The 19,022-nt window shown below is 35.8% G+C and overlaps 2 protein-coding genes across 2 annotated transcripts; both read right to left on the reverse strand.

Annotated features, from left to right (window-relative positions):
* Positions 1-5,201: 5,201 nt before the first annotated feature.
* On the reverse strand, positions 5,202-8,889 carry LOC141784536 (carbohydrate sulfotransferase 12-like). The gene is made up of 5 exons (XM_074662375.1): positions 8,770-8,889; positions 8,259-8,428; positions 6,732-6,875; positions 6,349-6,656; positions 5,202-5,442 (listed from the first exon to the last, which is right to left on the reverse strand). Exons 1-5 carry the CDS (start codon positions 8,873-8,875, stop codon positions 5,202-5,204), a joined length of 969 nt encoding a protein of 322 aa, XP_074518476.1. The 5' UTR covers positions 8,876-8,889.
* A 2,532-nt stretch (positions 8,890-11,421) lies between these two features.
* On the reverse strand, positions 11,422-17,025 carry LOC141784346 (carbohydrate sulfotransferase 12-like). Its single transcript, XM_074662165.1, has 6 exons — positions 16,932-17,025; positions 15,005-15,120; positions 14,550-14,725; positions 14,294-14,437; positions 13,906-14,210; positions 11,422-11,809 (listed from the first exon to the last, which is right to left on the reverse strand). The coding sequence occupies exons 2-6, from the start codon at positions 15,108-15,110 to the stop codon at positions 11,569-11,571; spliced, it is 972 nt and encodes a 323-aa protein (XP_074518266.1). The 5' UTR covers positions 15,111-15,120; positions 16,932-17,025; the 3' UTR covers positions 11,422-11,568.
* Between the last annotated feature and the right edge of the window lie 1,997 nt (positions 17,026-19,022).

Here is a 19,022-nt window from a genome sequence, read left to right on the forward strand (position 1 = left end):
AGCAGCATCTCACGGCAGAGGAATTCAACAAAACACTAATTAGAGAAGTATGACTCCCCGTGACAGGGCCATACAGCATCCTAACACAAAGCTGAGGCACTCTGTCTCCAGACTTCAATCGACTTCACACCCAGCGGCAATATCAGGTCCAGAACCCCCCAAAAAACTGATTCAGGAGGCAGAGATGATCTCAATTTTATAAGACTTTAAAGTTACAGCTGAGTCCTGGTCAGATCACGTTCAGACCGTCAACCACAGTCAGTCCAGCCTCAGATCATCCACTACAGTATGTCTAGGTTTAGACCGTCCACCATAGTAAATCAAGGTTCAGACTGTCAACTACAGTCAATCCAGGTTAGTTCGACCACAGTAAGTCCAGGATCAAACAGTCTACAAAAGTCAGTCCAAGAAAGTCCACCACAGTCAGTCCAGCCTCAGAAAGTCTACCACAGTCAGTCCAGCCTCAGACAGTCTACCACAGTCAGTCCAGGTAGAGACAGTCTACCAGAGGCAGTCCAGGTTCAGACAGTCTACCACAGTCAGTCCAGGTAGAGACAGTCTACCAGAGGCAGTCCAGGTTTAGACAGTCTACCACATTCAGTCCAGGTTTGGACATTCTACCACAGTCAGTCCACGATCAGACAGTCTACCACATTCAGTCCAAGTTAAGCCTACCACAGTCAGTCCAGCTAGAGACAGTGTACCACAATCGGTCCAAGTGCAGAAAGTCTACCACAGTCAGTCCAGCTAGAGACAGTCTACCAAAGTCAGTCCAGGTTCAGACAGTCTACCACAATCGGTTCAGGTGCAGACAGTCTACCACAGTCAGTCCAGGTAGAGACAGTCCACCAAAGTCAGTCCAGGTTGCGACAGTCTACCACAGTCAGTCCAGGTTTAGACAGTCTACCACAGTCAGTCCAGCTAGAGACATTCTACCAGGGTCAGCCCAAGCTTAGCCTAGATCAGTCAGTTCAGGTTGAGTCTACCACAGTCAGTCCAAGTTCAGTCCACCACAGTCAGTCCAAGTTCAGTCCACCACAGTCAGTCCAGGGTCAGTCTACCACAGTCAGTCTAGGTTCAGATCATCCACCAGAGTAAGTCTAGGTTTTGACCCTCCACTTAAGTAGGTCCAGGTTCAGACAGTCTACCACAGTCAGTCCAGGATCAAACAGTCTACCACAGTCAGTGCAGGTCTTATCTACCACAGTCAGTCCAGGATGAAACAGTCTACCACAGTCAGTGCAGGTCTTATCTACCACAGTCAGTCCAGGTTCAGACAGTCTGCCACAATCAATCAATCAATCAAAACTTTTATTTATTAAGTTCTTTTCATGCATGTAAAAGATGTAACCCAAAGTGTTCTGCAGTTCAGTTTAAAGCAATCAAAAACATTTCCACTGAACCCTGAAACCCGTGGTAAACAGTAGCACACACTCACCCAGAGCGACATACACACACATACACATACATGCAAATACACACACACACACACACACACACACACACACACACACACACACACACACACACACACACACACACATACATAAACGCACACACATTCATACATATGTAGATGAAGCTGATTTGAGTACAGATGGACCGATGGAGGAAGCACCATTAGAGGAGCAGAGCGCTGGCTGCAGGCCCCAGGGAGGGGGTGTAGTGGACACTACCTGCCACCAGGGACCAGAATGGCAGGCCCCTGCAACCACAGCCGACCACTGCTCCCAGTGGAGAGGGCTCCCCAGAGGAAACACTGGGGGTAGCTAGAAATACTAAAGGGATAAAACTGTAAGAACTAAGGTATGAATAAGACAAGACTCAAAATAGTGAAGGTACATATAAACATGAAATAAGAAACCTCGGATACTTTAAAATAAGTTTTAGGTTTAGTTTATTGCAGTCATTTCATTTGTTATTAAAGGTTTAAAAAAACAAGGCTTTACATCACATTTAATGATAATTGACAGCTGACGTTGCATCTTGCATATTTTATGGGAGGGATTGTAAAATATGTCAGGAGGGGGATCCAAGAAGAGATAAAACTCTCCAAAAGAAAATTTGATCGCCTGAGTACGGCACGGTGTGATTTAGCCCTTAAGGTGGGCCGGATGTATCTATATACAGTGACAGCTTGGATTGATTATCACTTGTTCTTGATGGATCTGTACACCAGCAGGCTGACATGGTGATGAGTTGTCACTCAGCTATGGGGGAACAGTATGTGCATGTGCTGCTGTAAAATGCAAATCTACCTACATGACACAAAGGTATCTTTGAAAGAAGTCATCATTACAGATAATTTTTGTGACTCTTGGGGAATGTTGTTCTGTAAGATTGGATTTACTGCATTGCTGAGCTCTGTTAAACTATGTCATACTTCATATATACAGGGCTGGGAGAGCTCCTTTAAAAATGTATTCCAGTAAAATTATAGATTACCTGTTAAATAATGTAATCAGTAACTTTGAGTATCACAACATTGAAGTACCTGATTACTTTTAGTTACTTCTGGATTACTTCAATACCAAGCATGCACATAAAGACGAGAGAGGGAAAGATGTGTCATGTGCTTAGTGTGTGTTTTTCAGAGAAACGCAAAACAATAGAATCTCCTTTTACGCTGCACACAGGAAACGCAGTTTCAGTTGAACACATAGACCAAGACAACCCACAGAATTTTAACAATTCTGGTGTCTAAATACTAATTTAAAAATATATATTATTTTTGTCTCAGCAAACGTTAGCAGTTTGTATTCGTACCTGTTGGACGTGTAATCCCTGGATACTACAATGTTCCCTTTTCTGACTTAAAGTCAAAGTGATGCTACAGTTTCCACCCAGTGAGGGCTTTGTTTTTATACACTTACCAGCCTCTTTATTAGGCACATCTGTCCAACTGCTCGTTAACACAAATCTCTAATCAGCCAATCACATGGCAGCAACTCAAGGAATGGGAAAGAAAGGTGATTTAAGGGACTTTGAACGTGGCATGGTTGTTGGTCTGAGTATTTCAGAAACTGCTGATCTACTGGGATTTTAACCCACAACCATCTCTAGGGTTTACAGAGAATGGTCCCAGAAAGAGAAAACATCCAGTGAGCAGCAGTTCTGTGGGACAAAATGCCTTGTTGATGCCAGAGGTCAGAGGAGAATGGACAGACTGGTTGGAGCTGATAGAAAGGCAACAGTAACTCAGAGATTTCTCGATTTCTGCTCCACATTCAGATGGTAGGGTCAGAGTTTGGCCTCAACAACATGAAAGCATGGATCCATCCTGCCCTGTATCAACGGTTCAGGCTGCTGCTGCTGGTGTAATGGTGTGGGGGATATTTTCTTGGCTCACTTTGGGCCCCTTAGTACCAACTGAGCATGGTTTAAAGTCCACAGCCTACCTGAGTATTGTTGCTGACCATGTCCATCCCTTTATGAGCACAGTGTACCCATCTTCTGATGGCTACTTCCAGCAGGATAACGCTCCATGTCATAAAGCTGGAATCATCTCAGACTGCTTTCTTCAACATGACAATGAGTTCCCTGTACTCAAATGTCCTCCACAGTCCCCAGATCTCAATCCAATAGAGCACCTTTGGGATGTGGTGGAACGGGAGATTCTCATCATGGATGTTCAGACGACAAATCAGCAGCAACTGTGTGATGCTATCATGTCAATAAGGACCAAACTCTCTGAGGAATGTTTCCAGGACCTTGTTGAATCTATGACACCAAGGACCTGCCCGGTCCGCTCTGCCGGTCTGTCATACCTGTTTCCCCACTGTCAAGGTATTACCTCCACTATCAGGGTTTCATCCCTTTCTGTCCCTCTTAGTGCTATAACAGTTGATACCATGTATTATTCCCTCTGCTGAGTCACATAACCAGCTTCACGGAACTCCAAATCAGTGACATCATCAACTGCAGCAGAGTGAAGGGGTAAGATTTATTTACAAAAGCTTTAGAAACAACTCTAAACAGAGGCCACAATTGTACCCAAATCTGTGTAAAACATATGATATTTTGTAGGAAATTTTGTCAGGAATCCATCCATGTCATTTTTCAAGCTGTACAACTTTTAATTTTTTGTCTAGAGGCCCAAATGTGGCAGCCTGCATGGGCAGAAATCAGAAAACTATGTATTTTAATGGCAGGAGCTGGGGGGGGGGGGGGGGGGGGGGGGGGCTTCTTTGGGGTTCACCTGCTTTGAGGGCTTGTCATTCAAAAACCAGGTCTGAAACGTCAAAGTCCTGCACAGCGTCTGTAAAGCAGGGTCTAGTCTGTCATGTGAGCGAATTTCAAACTGATACCACTTATGGTTTTGGACGAGATACTTTTTGAAGAAAGGCTGAAAAATGCAGCGAAATCCTATTTTGAAAGGCAAATTACTGGCTTCCTGTCGAAGATAGGTAAAGGTAACAGTGTATGATTTTGGGATCATAATGGGACATTTTTGACATTGGTTTGATGTCTATGACATTTCTATTAGATGCTAGGGCTATTTTAGTGTGCCTGGGTGGTGCTAGAGAGCATATTATGGGATGTTGGGGGTTAAGTTTGGTATCACATGGAAATTTTTGGTAATCATGAGTTTTTGAGCATGTTTAGAAGGTCCAATAAGCAATTTAGCAGAGGACGGAATAATAAAAAAGAAACAGACAAAAAACGATAGCGCCCTCGCCGCTAGCTTGTTAAACAAACAGTGCTGCAGATCACTTTGACAACGGATTCGTCTAACAAATACAGTTAATAACCATCAGGTTGAAAGAAACATTCCTTCAATCAACAGAATTCAATTTGACAATGATTTATTGATTTAATCAAAACAGAGATTTCTTAATTTGAAAATTAACTTCTCACTGTTGTTGGTTAAAGGAAGCCTATTGAGGAGGACCTCTGACAAACCCCAAAACAGTGGCTATAGTTTACTTTCATACGAGAATTTCTTGGAGGATGACTGTGATCAAGTTACTAACGATAGTAAACAAAACAAAGAAAAAATCTGTCTAATTTATTTTAATAGCTAATCTTGAGACTTCTTTGAATTGATAAGACGGACTGAACCGATATGCTTAGTCTAAACAGCAACAACTTTGTTAAACTGCAAACTGCTGATAAAACATCATCCTTTCATCAAATTTCTTGATTCAAATGTAAATGTGGTGACGTCACCTGCCGAGGGTATAAGGTCAGGTCGAGACTTGTCAATCGTTAAGCAATGTCTTGGGTTCACTGTAACCAAAGAGTCTAAAATCCTCTTCATAGAGACTGAACAGCCTCCTCCTGTCCTCTAGGGGCACTGTTCTGAACCAGTCCATCAGAGAGTCAGGTGATGTCATGTTTTCATAGGAAGAGGGGAATTTGATGGTGTCCTCCAGCTTTAAGATACTCAGTAACCGCACGGCATCTTCTTGAAGAGACTCTTGATGGCCGACGAAATCATACCTGAAAAGAAAAACCAAACAAATGATTAAGAGCTTGAAAATAACTTTTTGTGTAGCAGCGTTCGACTTTTTAGTCAGTTGGGCTCCTGTACATTTCATTTAGCCTTTAGCTCGTGCTCTATCACTCTCCTGTTTAGCTTTCTTCTGCTCTTCTGTCCAATATCGCTATACAATTAATCACAGATTTTGTTTTCAGCAGAGAAAAAACAGATCTCTCTTCTCGGTACTAAACTTTGTTGGCCGTAAATCTGGTAAGAATAGGAGACTCATCTTCTTTCTCAAGTTTTGACTTCTAAATGTAGAATCTGCAGGATTTTCCTTAAAAAAAGTCAACCATCTTCTATGAGCCTCTATACATATGGAAGTGTGGTTACATCAGCCAACCTCCGCGTCCCCAATGCGCAAGTGATTTTGAGAGTTGATTAGTAGTGGTAAAAGCTATCCTGAGCAGCTTCGATAGTGGACCTAGCACAGATAAAGGAAAAAAAAAATAAAGTGAAAGGAAACACCAAACAAAAAAAGCTTGGCCTGACTTTCACTTGCTTTCAAACACCTGGAGAGCAGCTCGGAACAAAGAGTGACGCGAGATGGTCTGTGTCAAATACCCGTGATTAGCCTGTGCTAACATGCCAAGTCAAGTGCACCCACGTAGAAATGTGATGCTACAGGTAGTTGCTAGGCTAGGGAATGTGTTCATGTAGTCACAGTTTGAGGCTGTGGGTGTGCGCTGCAGCTGGCACTGAGCCAAAGAGGAGGAGCCCAGTTTGAATGTTGCGTTTACTAACAAGTAGCGGAAATTCCTAAACGACTGATTATTTGTTAAATGTTGTTCCTTTCAGTGACAGGGTGGTAATTTCTCTGTTCTTGGAATAACACAAACTCTTGACTTTTTCAGCTGCAGCCTTACTCTATGAGACAGGGGTGGCACAGGCGGTGCATCTGCCTCCAGTGGGGTTCAAACGGCTCTATCCGCTCTGTATCAGGGTCCAACAGATACTGGATAAAGTTGTAAAATGAAGGGCGCACATCAGATGAAAATGCCTCTTGTGCCGTCCGTGGTGGATTTGGGTTGTTGCCATACTGACGCAGAATATTCCTGCCGTAGTTTTGATAGTAGTACTCATTGAGCTTGAAGAATTTGTCTCGGTAGGCTGAAAGGATTCGCACAAATGGGTCCCGGACAAACAGGAACTTGGTGTAGTGCTTTAGCTTAGCCTGTGGTAGAAAAAACATATATCAATATAAATGAACCATCTGTCTCAGTTTGAACTCTTGTTTGCATGAACTGACCTTTATCTCTATTTCTGGGGAGCTGGTTAGTTTAGTGATCCTGTTGGGGGTGTGTACAAAGTCACCAGGTATTGACATGGGGTCTTGATATGGTTCACCTCTGTTCAGGACCATCATGACTCTCTTCCAGTTGGTACAAGCCACCTGTGGTTAAAAGAAAGGTATGCTCACTTAAATGGCTTTGTGGTGACTCAAAGTACAATATAACCTGTGGCCATGCTATCAAATGGACAGACCCGAATCCCTCCCCCAAACAACATTTGAGTGGTCCCAACCTGCCTCACATGGATTTGATACAAGGTTCGTACACAGCAGCTTCAGAGTGAGTCATCTTACTATGATACTACTTTGGCTGTGGACTTTTCTTTTCTTCTTTTTTTTTCTTCTTTTTTTTCCTTTCTTTTTTTCTTCTTTTTCCTTTTTTCTTTTTCCCTTTTTTACTTAAAAAAAAATTTCTTATTTTTTTCGTTTTCTTCTTTTATCCTTTTTTCTTTCTTATTTCTTCTTTGTTCTTTTTTCCCTTTTTCCTTTTTTTCTTTTTTCTTTTTTCCCTTGTTTATTTTATTTTTCTTCTTTTTTTTTCTTTTTCGTCTTTTTTTTCCTTTTTTCTTTCTTTTTCCTACTTTTTTCTTTTTTCCCTTTTTTATTTTTTCCCTTTTTTATTTTTTATTTTTTTCTTCTTTTTTTCCCTTTTTTACTTTTATAATTTTTCTTCTTTTTTTGTCTTTTTGTCTTCTTTTTTTCTTTTTTCCCTTTTTTCCTTTTTCCTTTTTTCTTTTTTCCCTTGTTTATTTTTTTTTCTTCTTTTTTTTCTTTTTCGTCTTTTTTTTCCTTTTTTCTTTCTTTTTCCTACTTTTTTCTTTTTTCCCTTTTTTATTTTTTCCCTTTTTTATTTTTTATTTTTTTCTTCTTTTTTTTCTTTTTCTTCTTCCCCCCCCCCCCTTTTTTTTTTCTTTTTTTCTGTGGACTTTAAACCATGCTCAGTTGGTACTAAGGGGCCCAAAGTGAGCCAAGAAAATATCCCCCACACCATTACACCAGCAGCAGCAGCCTGAACCGTTGATACAAGGCAGGATGGATCCATGCTTTCATGTTGTTGAGGCCAAATTCTGACCCTACCATCTGAATGTGGAGCAGAAATCCAGACTCATCAGACCAGGCAACGTTTTTCCAATCTTCTATTGTCCAGTTTTGGTGTTGCTGTGTGAATTGTAGCCTCAGTTTCCTGTTCTTAGCTGACAGGAGGGTCACCCGGTGTGGTCTTCTGCTGCTGTAGCCCATCTGCCTCAAGGTTGGACGTGTTGTGTGTTCAGAGATGCTCTTCTGCAGACCTCGGCTGTAACCAGTGGTTATTTGAGTTACTGTTGCCTTTCTATCAGCTCCAACCAGTCTGTCCATTCTCCTCTGACCTCTGGCATCAACAAGGTCTTTTGGCCCACAGGACAGTTTTTTTTGACTGTCTTCTTTTTCTATGTAAACTCTCAATAGGACATATCTAAGTTGTTGGTGCGCTCAGGTTAAGATCACCTTGGGTATGTAGCAGTAGATGACTCCATGTTTGTCATCCACCAGAAGGCTGCCGAGCTCTGCATCACTTAAATCCTCTACACTGTGTTTGGAAAATGCTCCTTTATGACGTTCACATGTTTCCCTCAGCAGCTGCTTCCTTACTTCCTGTGCCTGGTAGATCCTTTCAGCTGAAACAAGAAGAATCAAATAACGTTTTAGAAACGATCAACGGCAGGGGGAAATGTGTGTGTCTTTTTCTTCACCCAGGTCAGGTGTGGCCTTATTTCATCTCAAATCCCAAAGCAATCAGCAGGAAGATCACACATTTGTTGTCTGTTAATCCAGGTTATTATTCTGAATTATTCTGATATCCCTCATGCAACAGAGCTCCATTATTTACACAGACCACATCCTGATACACAGCAAAAACCAGGACACACACACAAACATGTAAGTTGCAACAAACTGATAGTGTTAGCAGAGAGATTTATTTTTCTTATGGTAAATGTATGAAGAGAACTTTGTTTACCTTTCTTTTCGTCAGACATGTACCATTGGTAACCAGCCAACACAACGTGAAGCATGAATCCTACAAACCCAAAGAGGAGCTGGAGTCTGCCACATGTTGGCCTCATTGTGTGTCCGCTAAGTGAACAAGAAACCAAGTAAAAACAGAGGGTACGGAAATTAAAGACCACTTAATTATCACTTATAGATTTTTCTGATCATACAGTGAGACACTGTATAAAATCATGCGTTTAAACTACTTCAACTCCTACATCAACAACAGCCCACCAAATTTAAGCAAATTGTTAAAATTTCAAAATTGTTTGAAATTTTTGCAAATTTCTTGAATTTCAAAAGTTTTACATTTTTTTCTTTCTTTCTTTCTTTCTTTCTTTTTTTTTTTTTTTTCAAATATTGATTTCAAAAATTTTGGATTTTTTTTAAATTAAAAAAATATTTTCCAAATATGTTAGATTAAAAAAAAAATATTTTCCAAGTATTTTAAATTAAAAAAATATTTTCCAAATATTTTTCAATTTAAAAAAATATTTTCCAAATATTTCAAATTAAAAAAAAAAATTCCAAATATTTTAAATTTTAAAATTCTTGGAATTTTTTTTTTTTTTTTTTGCCTTTTTTAGATTTCTTTCTTATTTATTTATTTATGATTTATGCATCTTTTTTTTTTTTTTTGCAATTTCAGCAAATATTTTAATTTTTTGCAAATTTATTGAAAATAAAAAAATCAGACATCACATGCGCAGTTTCCTAAGTTCAAAGAACGTCAAGCTTAGATAATTTTACATTGTGTTTTAACCATGTTTAGAATTTCATCCACTTTTTATTTTTATTGTAAAGGCAAAATAGATTTACTGGCTCCTGACTAACTTTGAGGTAAGACACCAGTTACAAATGATACATATAAAACATTTAAAATCACACATTTGTGACTAGCTTGTATTACAGCTGTGGCTTGGTTTGCTTTGAAATGAAGACTGAAGCCGAAATCGAACAGGTTGTGTGAATACGGCACTTTCTTTGGTCTTCTTACTAATTTAAAATGTATTCATGGAAATTCTCCGGCTCACATGTTCACGTCCATAAACTGATGGCGAAGGGGCCACAGCCGCCCCTGGAATTACTAAAAGCTTCACTGAAACAATTAAAACTAACAGAAAACAAAACACTTTGTTTACATTATCCTATACACACATTTTGCTGGAACTCTCATATGATACATTATTAACTGCACCATCACTCACCTCGCTGTTGGTCGTCCATAGATGATCTGATCCTTCTACCAACACATCTACGTACACCCATGGCCGAGCACGTGGTATCACCCTGACCAAATAACTTCACACCCACACATAAAAAAGCCACACCTCTGCAGTCAGACTCCATCCATATGATTTTAAGAGAGGCCAGGACACACACATAAAAACCCTGTATAAATATATAAACAGTCATGGAAAAATTATTAGACCACATTTGTCGTCTTTAATTTCTTGTTAATTTTAATCCATGATACAGCCAGAGGTACATTTGTTTGAACAAATATAATGAAAACAAAACAAAACAAAAAAAAACTCAAGAGAGTTTAATTTAAGTGCTGGCTCGCCATTTTCCATGGTTTTCTTGATAATAACTAAAATCACTTAAATCACTAAAATTACTTGGAAAAACATTTCTTATTTTTGTGTAAATGCAGTATATGGCCTGTCCCTTCCTGGGGAGCCCACATTTTGCAATCAGAATTTTTAAACCTGAATTTTCAGATTTGAATTTTGACGAGATGAATTTAGGAATAAATCTGAGAAATTGAATTTAAGAAACCCGAATATATATGTATATATATATATATATATATATATATATATATATATATATATATATATATATATATATATATATATATATATATATATATGTATGTATGTATGTATGTATGTATTTATGTTAAGGAGATGGGGAAGTTCTAAAAGTTCATACATGCTTAAAATCCAGTGAATAATTATCTAAAAATTGAGTTTTTTAGAACAGGAAAACTGCATTAGGGTGTCTTGTTTTTTTTATTTTGATTTGGAAAAAAAATAAGCAAAAGTTTGAAATATTTCCTAGAATTTAAAAAACAAAAGAAATTCAAAACATGGCCCCAAATTTGAAGTTTAAAATATTTGCAAACATTTTTTTTTTTAAATTGAAATTTAAAACATGCAGAATTACAAAAAAATGCAAAAAAAAAATGAAATTTTAAAAATTTCAAAATTCAAAACATTTGCAAAAAAAATCAAACAACTTTGATAAAAATGAAGCAAAAAATGTCCCCTAATTAAAAAAAAGTTATTTAAAAAAAAAAAAAAAAAAAAAATATATATATATATATATATATATATATATATATATATATATATATATATATTTATCCAAATCCACTTTATTTAAAGCACATTTTAAAAACAGACCAACGTCTCCAAAGTGCTGTACAAAAGCAAAAACCATAAAATAAATAAAACTTTAAAAAAATATAAAAACATGAATTAATATATATATAATACAAAAAAAACTCCTTTAAGAACAATTTGGAAAGAAAACATCATTATACCAAAATCAAATTTCTTGATTCAAATATAAATCTGGTTTCTTTACTACAGAAACCCATTTAGGACATAATTGGGGTGAAAATGTAAAGAAGAAAATACATTTTCATTCAAAGAATATAAGCACATTTTTTTCAGGTCATATTGAAAGTTAATGTAAAATTCCCACTCCTTTGCATGTTGGTCTGAAGGCAGATTGAAAATGAAACTGATCAGACCTTTCAGCCATCAAGCAATTTCTTAGGTTCACTGTAGCCAAAGAGTCTAAAATCCTCTTCATAGAGCTTGAACAGCCTCCTCCTGTCCTCTAGGGGCACTGTTTTGAACCACTCCAGAACTGTGTCAGTCGTTGTCATGTTTATATTGGATGGGGGGAATTTGATGGTGTCCCCCAGCTTTAAGATACTCAGTAACTGCATGGACTCCTCGTGAAAAGACTCTTGGTGGCCAATAAAGTCATAGCTGAAAAGAAAAACAAATTTTCATCAACTGACTTGAGTAAAATAGTTAACACAGAAGGTTACACTTTCTTTAGCTCATTGTGCCTCACTTCTCTGACTTCCATTGTGGGAAATGTTAAAATCCTTCACTAGTTAATTACAACAAATTCAACACTCTGGTCATCTTCAGAATCAACAGTCATGCTCATCTCCACCAGTTAATGACTCATGGATTAAAGCCGCCATAAAAAAAGATTTGACTGAAAATTGTCAACGTGTAACACATCAGAGGTGTTTTTCTATATGAGGAACAAATTTAAAAAAAAAAAAAAAAAAAGGACCCACAGTCAATTAAATGTTATGTCTATATAGAGTGAAAGAAGCAACACGTGTTCTCTACATAAAACTTTGAATAAGTTTAAATCAAAGAAAAGTCGATGAAATCTTCCTAATCTAATGTGAAAATAAAGCTTGGGGAGCATTTTGAGATTAGATTATGATAAATGAGGACCTGGTGTTTGTACTAATTAAGACAATAAGGGACCACCTCTGTTCTTGGCCTTAAGTAGCCTGAAAAAAACACAACGGACTTTAGTCTGGAGGACAAAATTATAAATAGTAACTTTGCAAAAAATTACCTTTCACAGCACATATATATTGTTGCTAGGCACCGCCCAAGTGGCAGCTGGTTGCCCTCCATTTCTTGTGATTTTTTTTTGTCCCTTTTTGTGATCTTTGTATTTTGAGTGGATCATTGCTTTGTATGGCTCATTTGTTGGTCATGGACACCAAACTGGTTGTGTCTTCAGTGATATTTTTACTATTTTTGCTCCTGTGTTTGTCTGAAGATCCTATATGTAACCATGGTTGCATTGTGTATATGGGAAATCAGCTGTTAGCAGCATTTAGCATGTCACTGCTAACTGGTGCAAGGCCAGATGTTTCCCCAGAAAGTGAGGAAAAGGAGGTGAGGACGATGTGCTGGTAGCGAGGTGTGCTTATATATATATATATATATATATATATATATATATATATATATATATATATATATATATATATATGTCTTGTTTTTATTATTTTGATTTGGAAAAAAAAAATTAGCAAAAGTTTGAAATATTTCCTAAAATTTAAAAAACAAAAGAAATTCAAAACATGGCCCCAAATTTGTAGTTTCAAATACTTGCAAACATTTTTTAAAACAAATTTAAATTTAAAACATGCAAAATAACAAAAAAATGCAAAAAAAAAAAAAAAAACATTTCAAAAATTTCAAAATTAAAAAATATTTGCAAAAAAATTCAAACAACTTTGAAAAAGATGAAGCAAAAAATTTGCCTAAATTAAAAAATGAGTTAAATTTTAAAAATAGTATATATATATATATATATATATATATATATATATATATATATATATATATATATATATATATATATATATATATATATATAAAATACAAAAAAACCCCTATTACAAAAAATTTGAGAGAAAACATTATCCTCAAATCAAATATATATATATATATATATATATATCAGCACACCTTGGTACCAGCACATCGTCCTCACCTCCTTTTCCTTACTTTCTGGGGAAACATCTGGCCTTGCACCAGTTAGCAGTGACATGCTTAATGCTGCTAACAGCTGATTTCCCATATACACAATGCAACCATGGTTACAAATAGGATCTTCAGACGAACACAGGAGCAAAAATAGTAAAAAAAAAATATATATATATATATATATATAAAGGGATTGGATTGGTTTTTTGGAGATTCGTCCCAGGATTAGTTGGTGCCATGCCGATACTTACTAAACCGAACTGCTTGGTGAAAATAGGGCTAAAATGGAAAAAGGTTGTTATACTGGAGCAGTGAACAAGAGAAACCACAACATTGTTCTTCTACATATAAGATTCTTCTGGGCTTTTAACACCCAGCTGGGACAGGAACAAGGTATTTTTTATGTCGTTTATGCTGATTTTTCTCAATCCTGATGGCTAACTTTGTGCTGTCTGTTTCGTAAGAGCTAATTTATGCTATTTGTCTGCCCTGTATCTCTTACAGTGTTTATGAGGTGAAGAATGAATAAGGATAAACGTAAATAACAGCCTTACTCTATGAGACAGGGGTGGCACAGGCGGTACATCGGCCTCCAGTGGGGATCAAACGCCAGTGGACTCTCTGTATTGAGGTCCAACAGATACTGGACAAAGTTGTGAAATGAAGGGCGCATGTGAGATGAAAATGCCTCTTCAGCTGTCTCTGGTGGATTTGGGATGTTGCTATAGCGACGCATAATAAGCTTGGAAAAGTAATAGTAGACTCCATTGAGTCCCATGAATTTGTCTCGGTAGGCTGAAAGGATTCGCACAAATGGGTCCCGGACAAACAGGAACTTGGTGTAGTGCTTGAGCTTTGCCTGTGGTAGAAAAAACAAAAACATATTAACATAAATGAACCATCTGTCTCTGTTTGAACTCTTGTTTGTTTGTATGAAATGACCTTCATCTCTATTTCTGGGGAGTCTCTTAGTTTGGGGATCCCTTTGGGGTTGTGTGCAATTCCTTTGGATATTGACACGGGGTCTTGATATGGTTCACCTCTGCTAAGGACAACCATGACTCTCCTCCAGCTGGTACATGCCACCTGTGGAGAGAAGAAAGGTATGCTCATATGTACATAACATACAATGTAGCCCGGACCAACCTAAATCTGTCCCAATGCTTTGAAACTCTTAGTAAGACATTGCTGAGTTCACCTTTGGTATGTAGCAGAAGATGAATCCATTTTCGTCATCCACCAGAATGTTGTCAAGCTCTGCATAAGTTAAATTCTCGAAACGGTGTATTCCTCTGGAAAATGCTGCTTCATCATGTTCACACATTTCTCTTATCAGCTGCCTCCTTACTTCCTGTGCCTGGTAGATCCTTTCTTCTGTGGTAAGAAAAACAATAAAACATTTTGGCAAGGCAAACTGGGTGTGTCTTTTCCTACGCCCAGGTCAGGTGTGGCTTTATTTTTACAAGCAACAATCAGCAGTAGACACCATGTATTGACTGCTACTTTTTTATTCCCGTATTGTTATTTCATACTGAACACTCCCTAACTGAAAAAAAACATAAGAAAAAAACAATCTTATATTTACACAAGAACAAAACCCGGACAGGCACATACATTTTTCTCATGGTTAAGTATGAAGAGAACTTTGTTTACCTTTCTTTTCGTCAGACATGTACCACTGGTGACCGGCCAACACAACGAGGAGCATGAATCCTACAAACCCAGAGAGGAGCTGGAGTCTGCCGCATGTTGGCCTCATTGTGTGTCCGCTAAGTGAACAAGAAACCAAGTAAAAACAGAAGGTACGGAAATTAAAGACCACCGTGACGCCACTGGATTATCATGGAGGGATTTTTGTCAATGTATAGATTAAGGGTCTTCAACCTGCGGCTCTTTGACTTCTTCACAGCGGCTCCTTGTAGCTCTAAAAAATCTTGTGTGAGAGGGTATACTAAAGACATTTTCACTAAAAAATGTCATGTGTTAACATTTTGTTGGACTAATCTGTCAATAAAGCCTGCCACCGCTCTACTTCACCTCCTACAACATCAACAGCCCACCAACTTTCCATGCACCTGTGGCTAACCTCAAGTTTTACAGCCCTGGGAAGATAACTACATCTACAAAAAGACTCATCTGGATGGATTCAAAACAATAGCAAACAATAAAAATTTAAAAGTTAAGCGGTATTATAAATATGTTATCAGATTTAAGTATTCTGTCCAAAAATTCTAATCCTTAAATTTTTCTAAAATGTATTTATTCAAAAAATTAAAAATATTTAAAAAACTTTTGACATTTACAGATTTATTGATTCAATTTTTTTAAAATTTTGACAATTTTTTGAAAATAAGAAAATGTTTTAATTTCAGTTCTTTTGAATTTTTTTTGTAAACGTTTGATTTCAAGTTATGAAGTGTTTGCAATTTTTGTTATAATCATTTGAACATATTCTACATTTCATAGTTCTTGAACATTTTTTCCCTTTTGAAATTTTGCTACCTCAAATTTATGCAAATTTTTTGCTTTATTTTTTCAAATTTGTTTAAATTTTTTTTAAATGTTTTAAAATAAAAACGATTGATACATTTTAGGTTTTGACATTTATGCAATATTTTTTATCCTCATTTTTTATTTGAAGTCTTTTTTTTTTAAGTTACAATTTAAGGTTTTTTAATTTTTCTTTAAAATTTCATATTTCAAAACTTTTGAAGTTTTTGCAAATTTTTAAAAAATCTTCAGCAAATATTTCATATTTTAAAATTCTTTAACTTTTATTCTACTTCTTTTAAATTTATGCAAAGTTTTTGCATCATTTTTTTCAAAGTTGTTGGATTTTATTCTTGCAAATATTTTGAGTTTCAAAATTTTTTAAATTTCTTTTTTTTTTGCATGTTTTAAATTTCAATTTAAAAAATGTTTGCAAATATTTTAAACTACAATTTTTTTCTTTATTTTAGCAAATATTTTAAACTTTTGCCCATTTTTTTAAAATAAAAAATAAAAAAACAAGACACCCCAATGCAGTTTTCCTAATCTAAAAAACTTAATTTTTAGATAATTATTCACTTGATTTTGAACATGTATGACTTTTTAAAACTATTTCCTCATCTCTTCACCTGGCAGATACTTTGACTTGTTATTGTCTCTGAAATAAATCAAAATCAGACATTTTTCTGGACTGGTCAGGTTAATGTGGCCCAGATTAAGTCTCAAAAGACATTTGTACTGAAAATACGACAAAAACACTTGATAAGATTTTAGTTTTTTTTTGCAGTGTATATCTTCCTTGAGACCCAAAAATGCATAATTGTCTTCTGTAGAGAACATTATTTTCAGAAGTATATCTAAAAGCTACAACTGTTACAAGCTAACTTTTATAACTGTAGAAAAGATGACAGAAGAAAGACCATTTTTCAGGATAATGATGTCTCGGTATCCCCTTCAAAGGACATTCAATTTCAACAACATTCAAAAATGTTTATAAAATAAAACATATGCAGAAAAATCAGTGATTTTTTTCACTTGTTTCTTCTGGGTCTGAGGAATATGACAGATACTTAACTGCACCATCACTCACCTCGCTGCAGGTCGTCGATCGATGATCTGATCCTTCTACCAACGCATCTACAGACCCCATGGCCAGGCACATGGTATCACCCAGACCAAATAACTCCACACCCAATCAAAACGGCACACCCCTGCGCCCAGGTCAGGTGGACTTCTTGTTTCATTTCAAGTCCTAAAGTAATCAGCAGAAAGATCACACACTAATTAACTGCTAGTCTTTTATAACCGTATTGTTTATCTTATGCTGAACGCTCCCTCATGCATACAAAAACACAAGCTCTTATTCACACAGGCCACACCCAGATACACAACAAACATTTATACAACTGTATAAACAGTAACAGGCCTGAAATCCTCAGAGAGGGTGCATTCTTCTCTTTATACACCAGGGGTCAGTATTTAATCATACTGAATGCTTAATCCATCCAGTATTTAAGACAGATCTTTTGTTTCACAGGACAAAGCCCAGGATGTAAACAACAACATTTCTCCACATTTAGCTCTGAAACATCACTTTCTTCCAGATTTACAGAAATGTTTGTCAAATACATTTGTCAAATATTATAGAAAAGTTGAATTTTTTTTATCTAAAAAGTCAGACACAGTTGGCCGATACCAATATTTAGAAATCTTGCTCAAGATTTAGAAATCTTGACTTCATTTTTATGAATCTTTGCTCTATATTAAGAAATCTTTGTTTAATATTTGGAAATCTCGAAATTTTGTCTATTTATTTACAAATTTTGAACAAATATTTACAAGCAATTACTTAAGATTTCAAAATCTTGACTAAAAACTTAAAAACCTTGACAGAATATTTTGAAATCTTTGCTCAAGATTTAGAAATCTTGACTTAATCTTTGAAAATCTGTGCTCAATACTTGGAGATCTTCACTTCAAACCATTACTCAAGATTTTGAAATCTTGGCTAAATACTTGAAAACCTTGACATAATACTTAAAAACCTTCGCTCAGATCCTTGACCTTATATTTGTAAATCTTTGCTCAAGATTAAGAGATCTTCACTTCAAATTTTAAAATATGAGCTTTATACTGAGAAATCTTGCGCAAATATTTACAAACCATTACTAAAGATTAAGAAATCTTGACTAAATACTTAAAAACCTCGACAGAATATTAAGAAATCTTTGGTAAAGATTTTGAAATCTTGACGTAATCTTTGAAATCTCTGATCAATATTAAGAGATCTTGACTTCAAATTTTGACATTAAAGCTTTTAATTTTGAAATTTTGCACAAATACTTACAAGCCAATTCTCAAGCTTTAGAAATCTTGACTAAAAACTTCTTGACAGAATATTTAAAAATCTTGGCTGAGATCCTTGACTTAATATTTGGAAATCTTTGATCAAGATTTGGAAATCTTGAATTAATCATCAAAAATCTTTGCCTAAAATTAACGAATCTTGACTTCATATTTGAAATCTTTGCTCAATATTTAGAAATCTTGACTTAAAACTTAAAAACCTTGACAGATATTTAAAAAAATCTTTGCTCAGATCTTTGACTTCTTATTTGAAATCTTTGCTCAAGATTTAGAAATCTTGACTTCAAATGTTAAAACATGATCTAAACATTGAAAAAATCCTGGCAAATATTTACAAATTATTACTCAAGATTTTGAAATCTTGACTAAAAACTTAAAAACCTTGACAGAATATTAGGTCATCTTTGCTCAATATTTAGAAATCTTTCAACAGATTTTAAAATCTTGACTTAATATTTGAAAATCTTTGCTCAATATTAAGAGATCTTTACTTCAATTTTAAAATAATAAAATGCCAAATAATTAGAAATCTGGCGCAAATATTCACAAAGCATTACTCAAGGGTAAGAAATCTTGACTTCAAGCTTTGAAATCTTTGCTCAAGATTAAGAAATCTTGGCTTAATATTTTTAAACATGAGCTAAATATTTAGAGTTTTTGCGCAAATACAAAGTATTACTCAAGATTTAGAGATCTTGACTTAATACTTAAAAACCTTGACAGAATATTTAAAAATCTTTGCTCAGATCTTTGACTTCTTATTTGAAACTCTTTGCTTAAGATTTGGAAATCTTGACTTTATTTTCAAAAATCT

Source organism: Halichoeres trimaculatus, unplaced genomic scaffold, assembly GCF_033239565.1.
Source record: "Halichoeres trimaculatus isolate MK-OKI-2021-1 unplaced genomic scaffold, fHalTri1.1 fHalTri1_scaffold_22, whole genome shotgun sequence".
Lineage (NCBI taxonomy): Eukaryota > Metazoa > Chordata > Actinopteri > Labriformes > Labridae > Halichoeres > Halichoeres trimaculatus.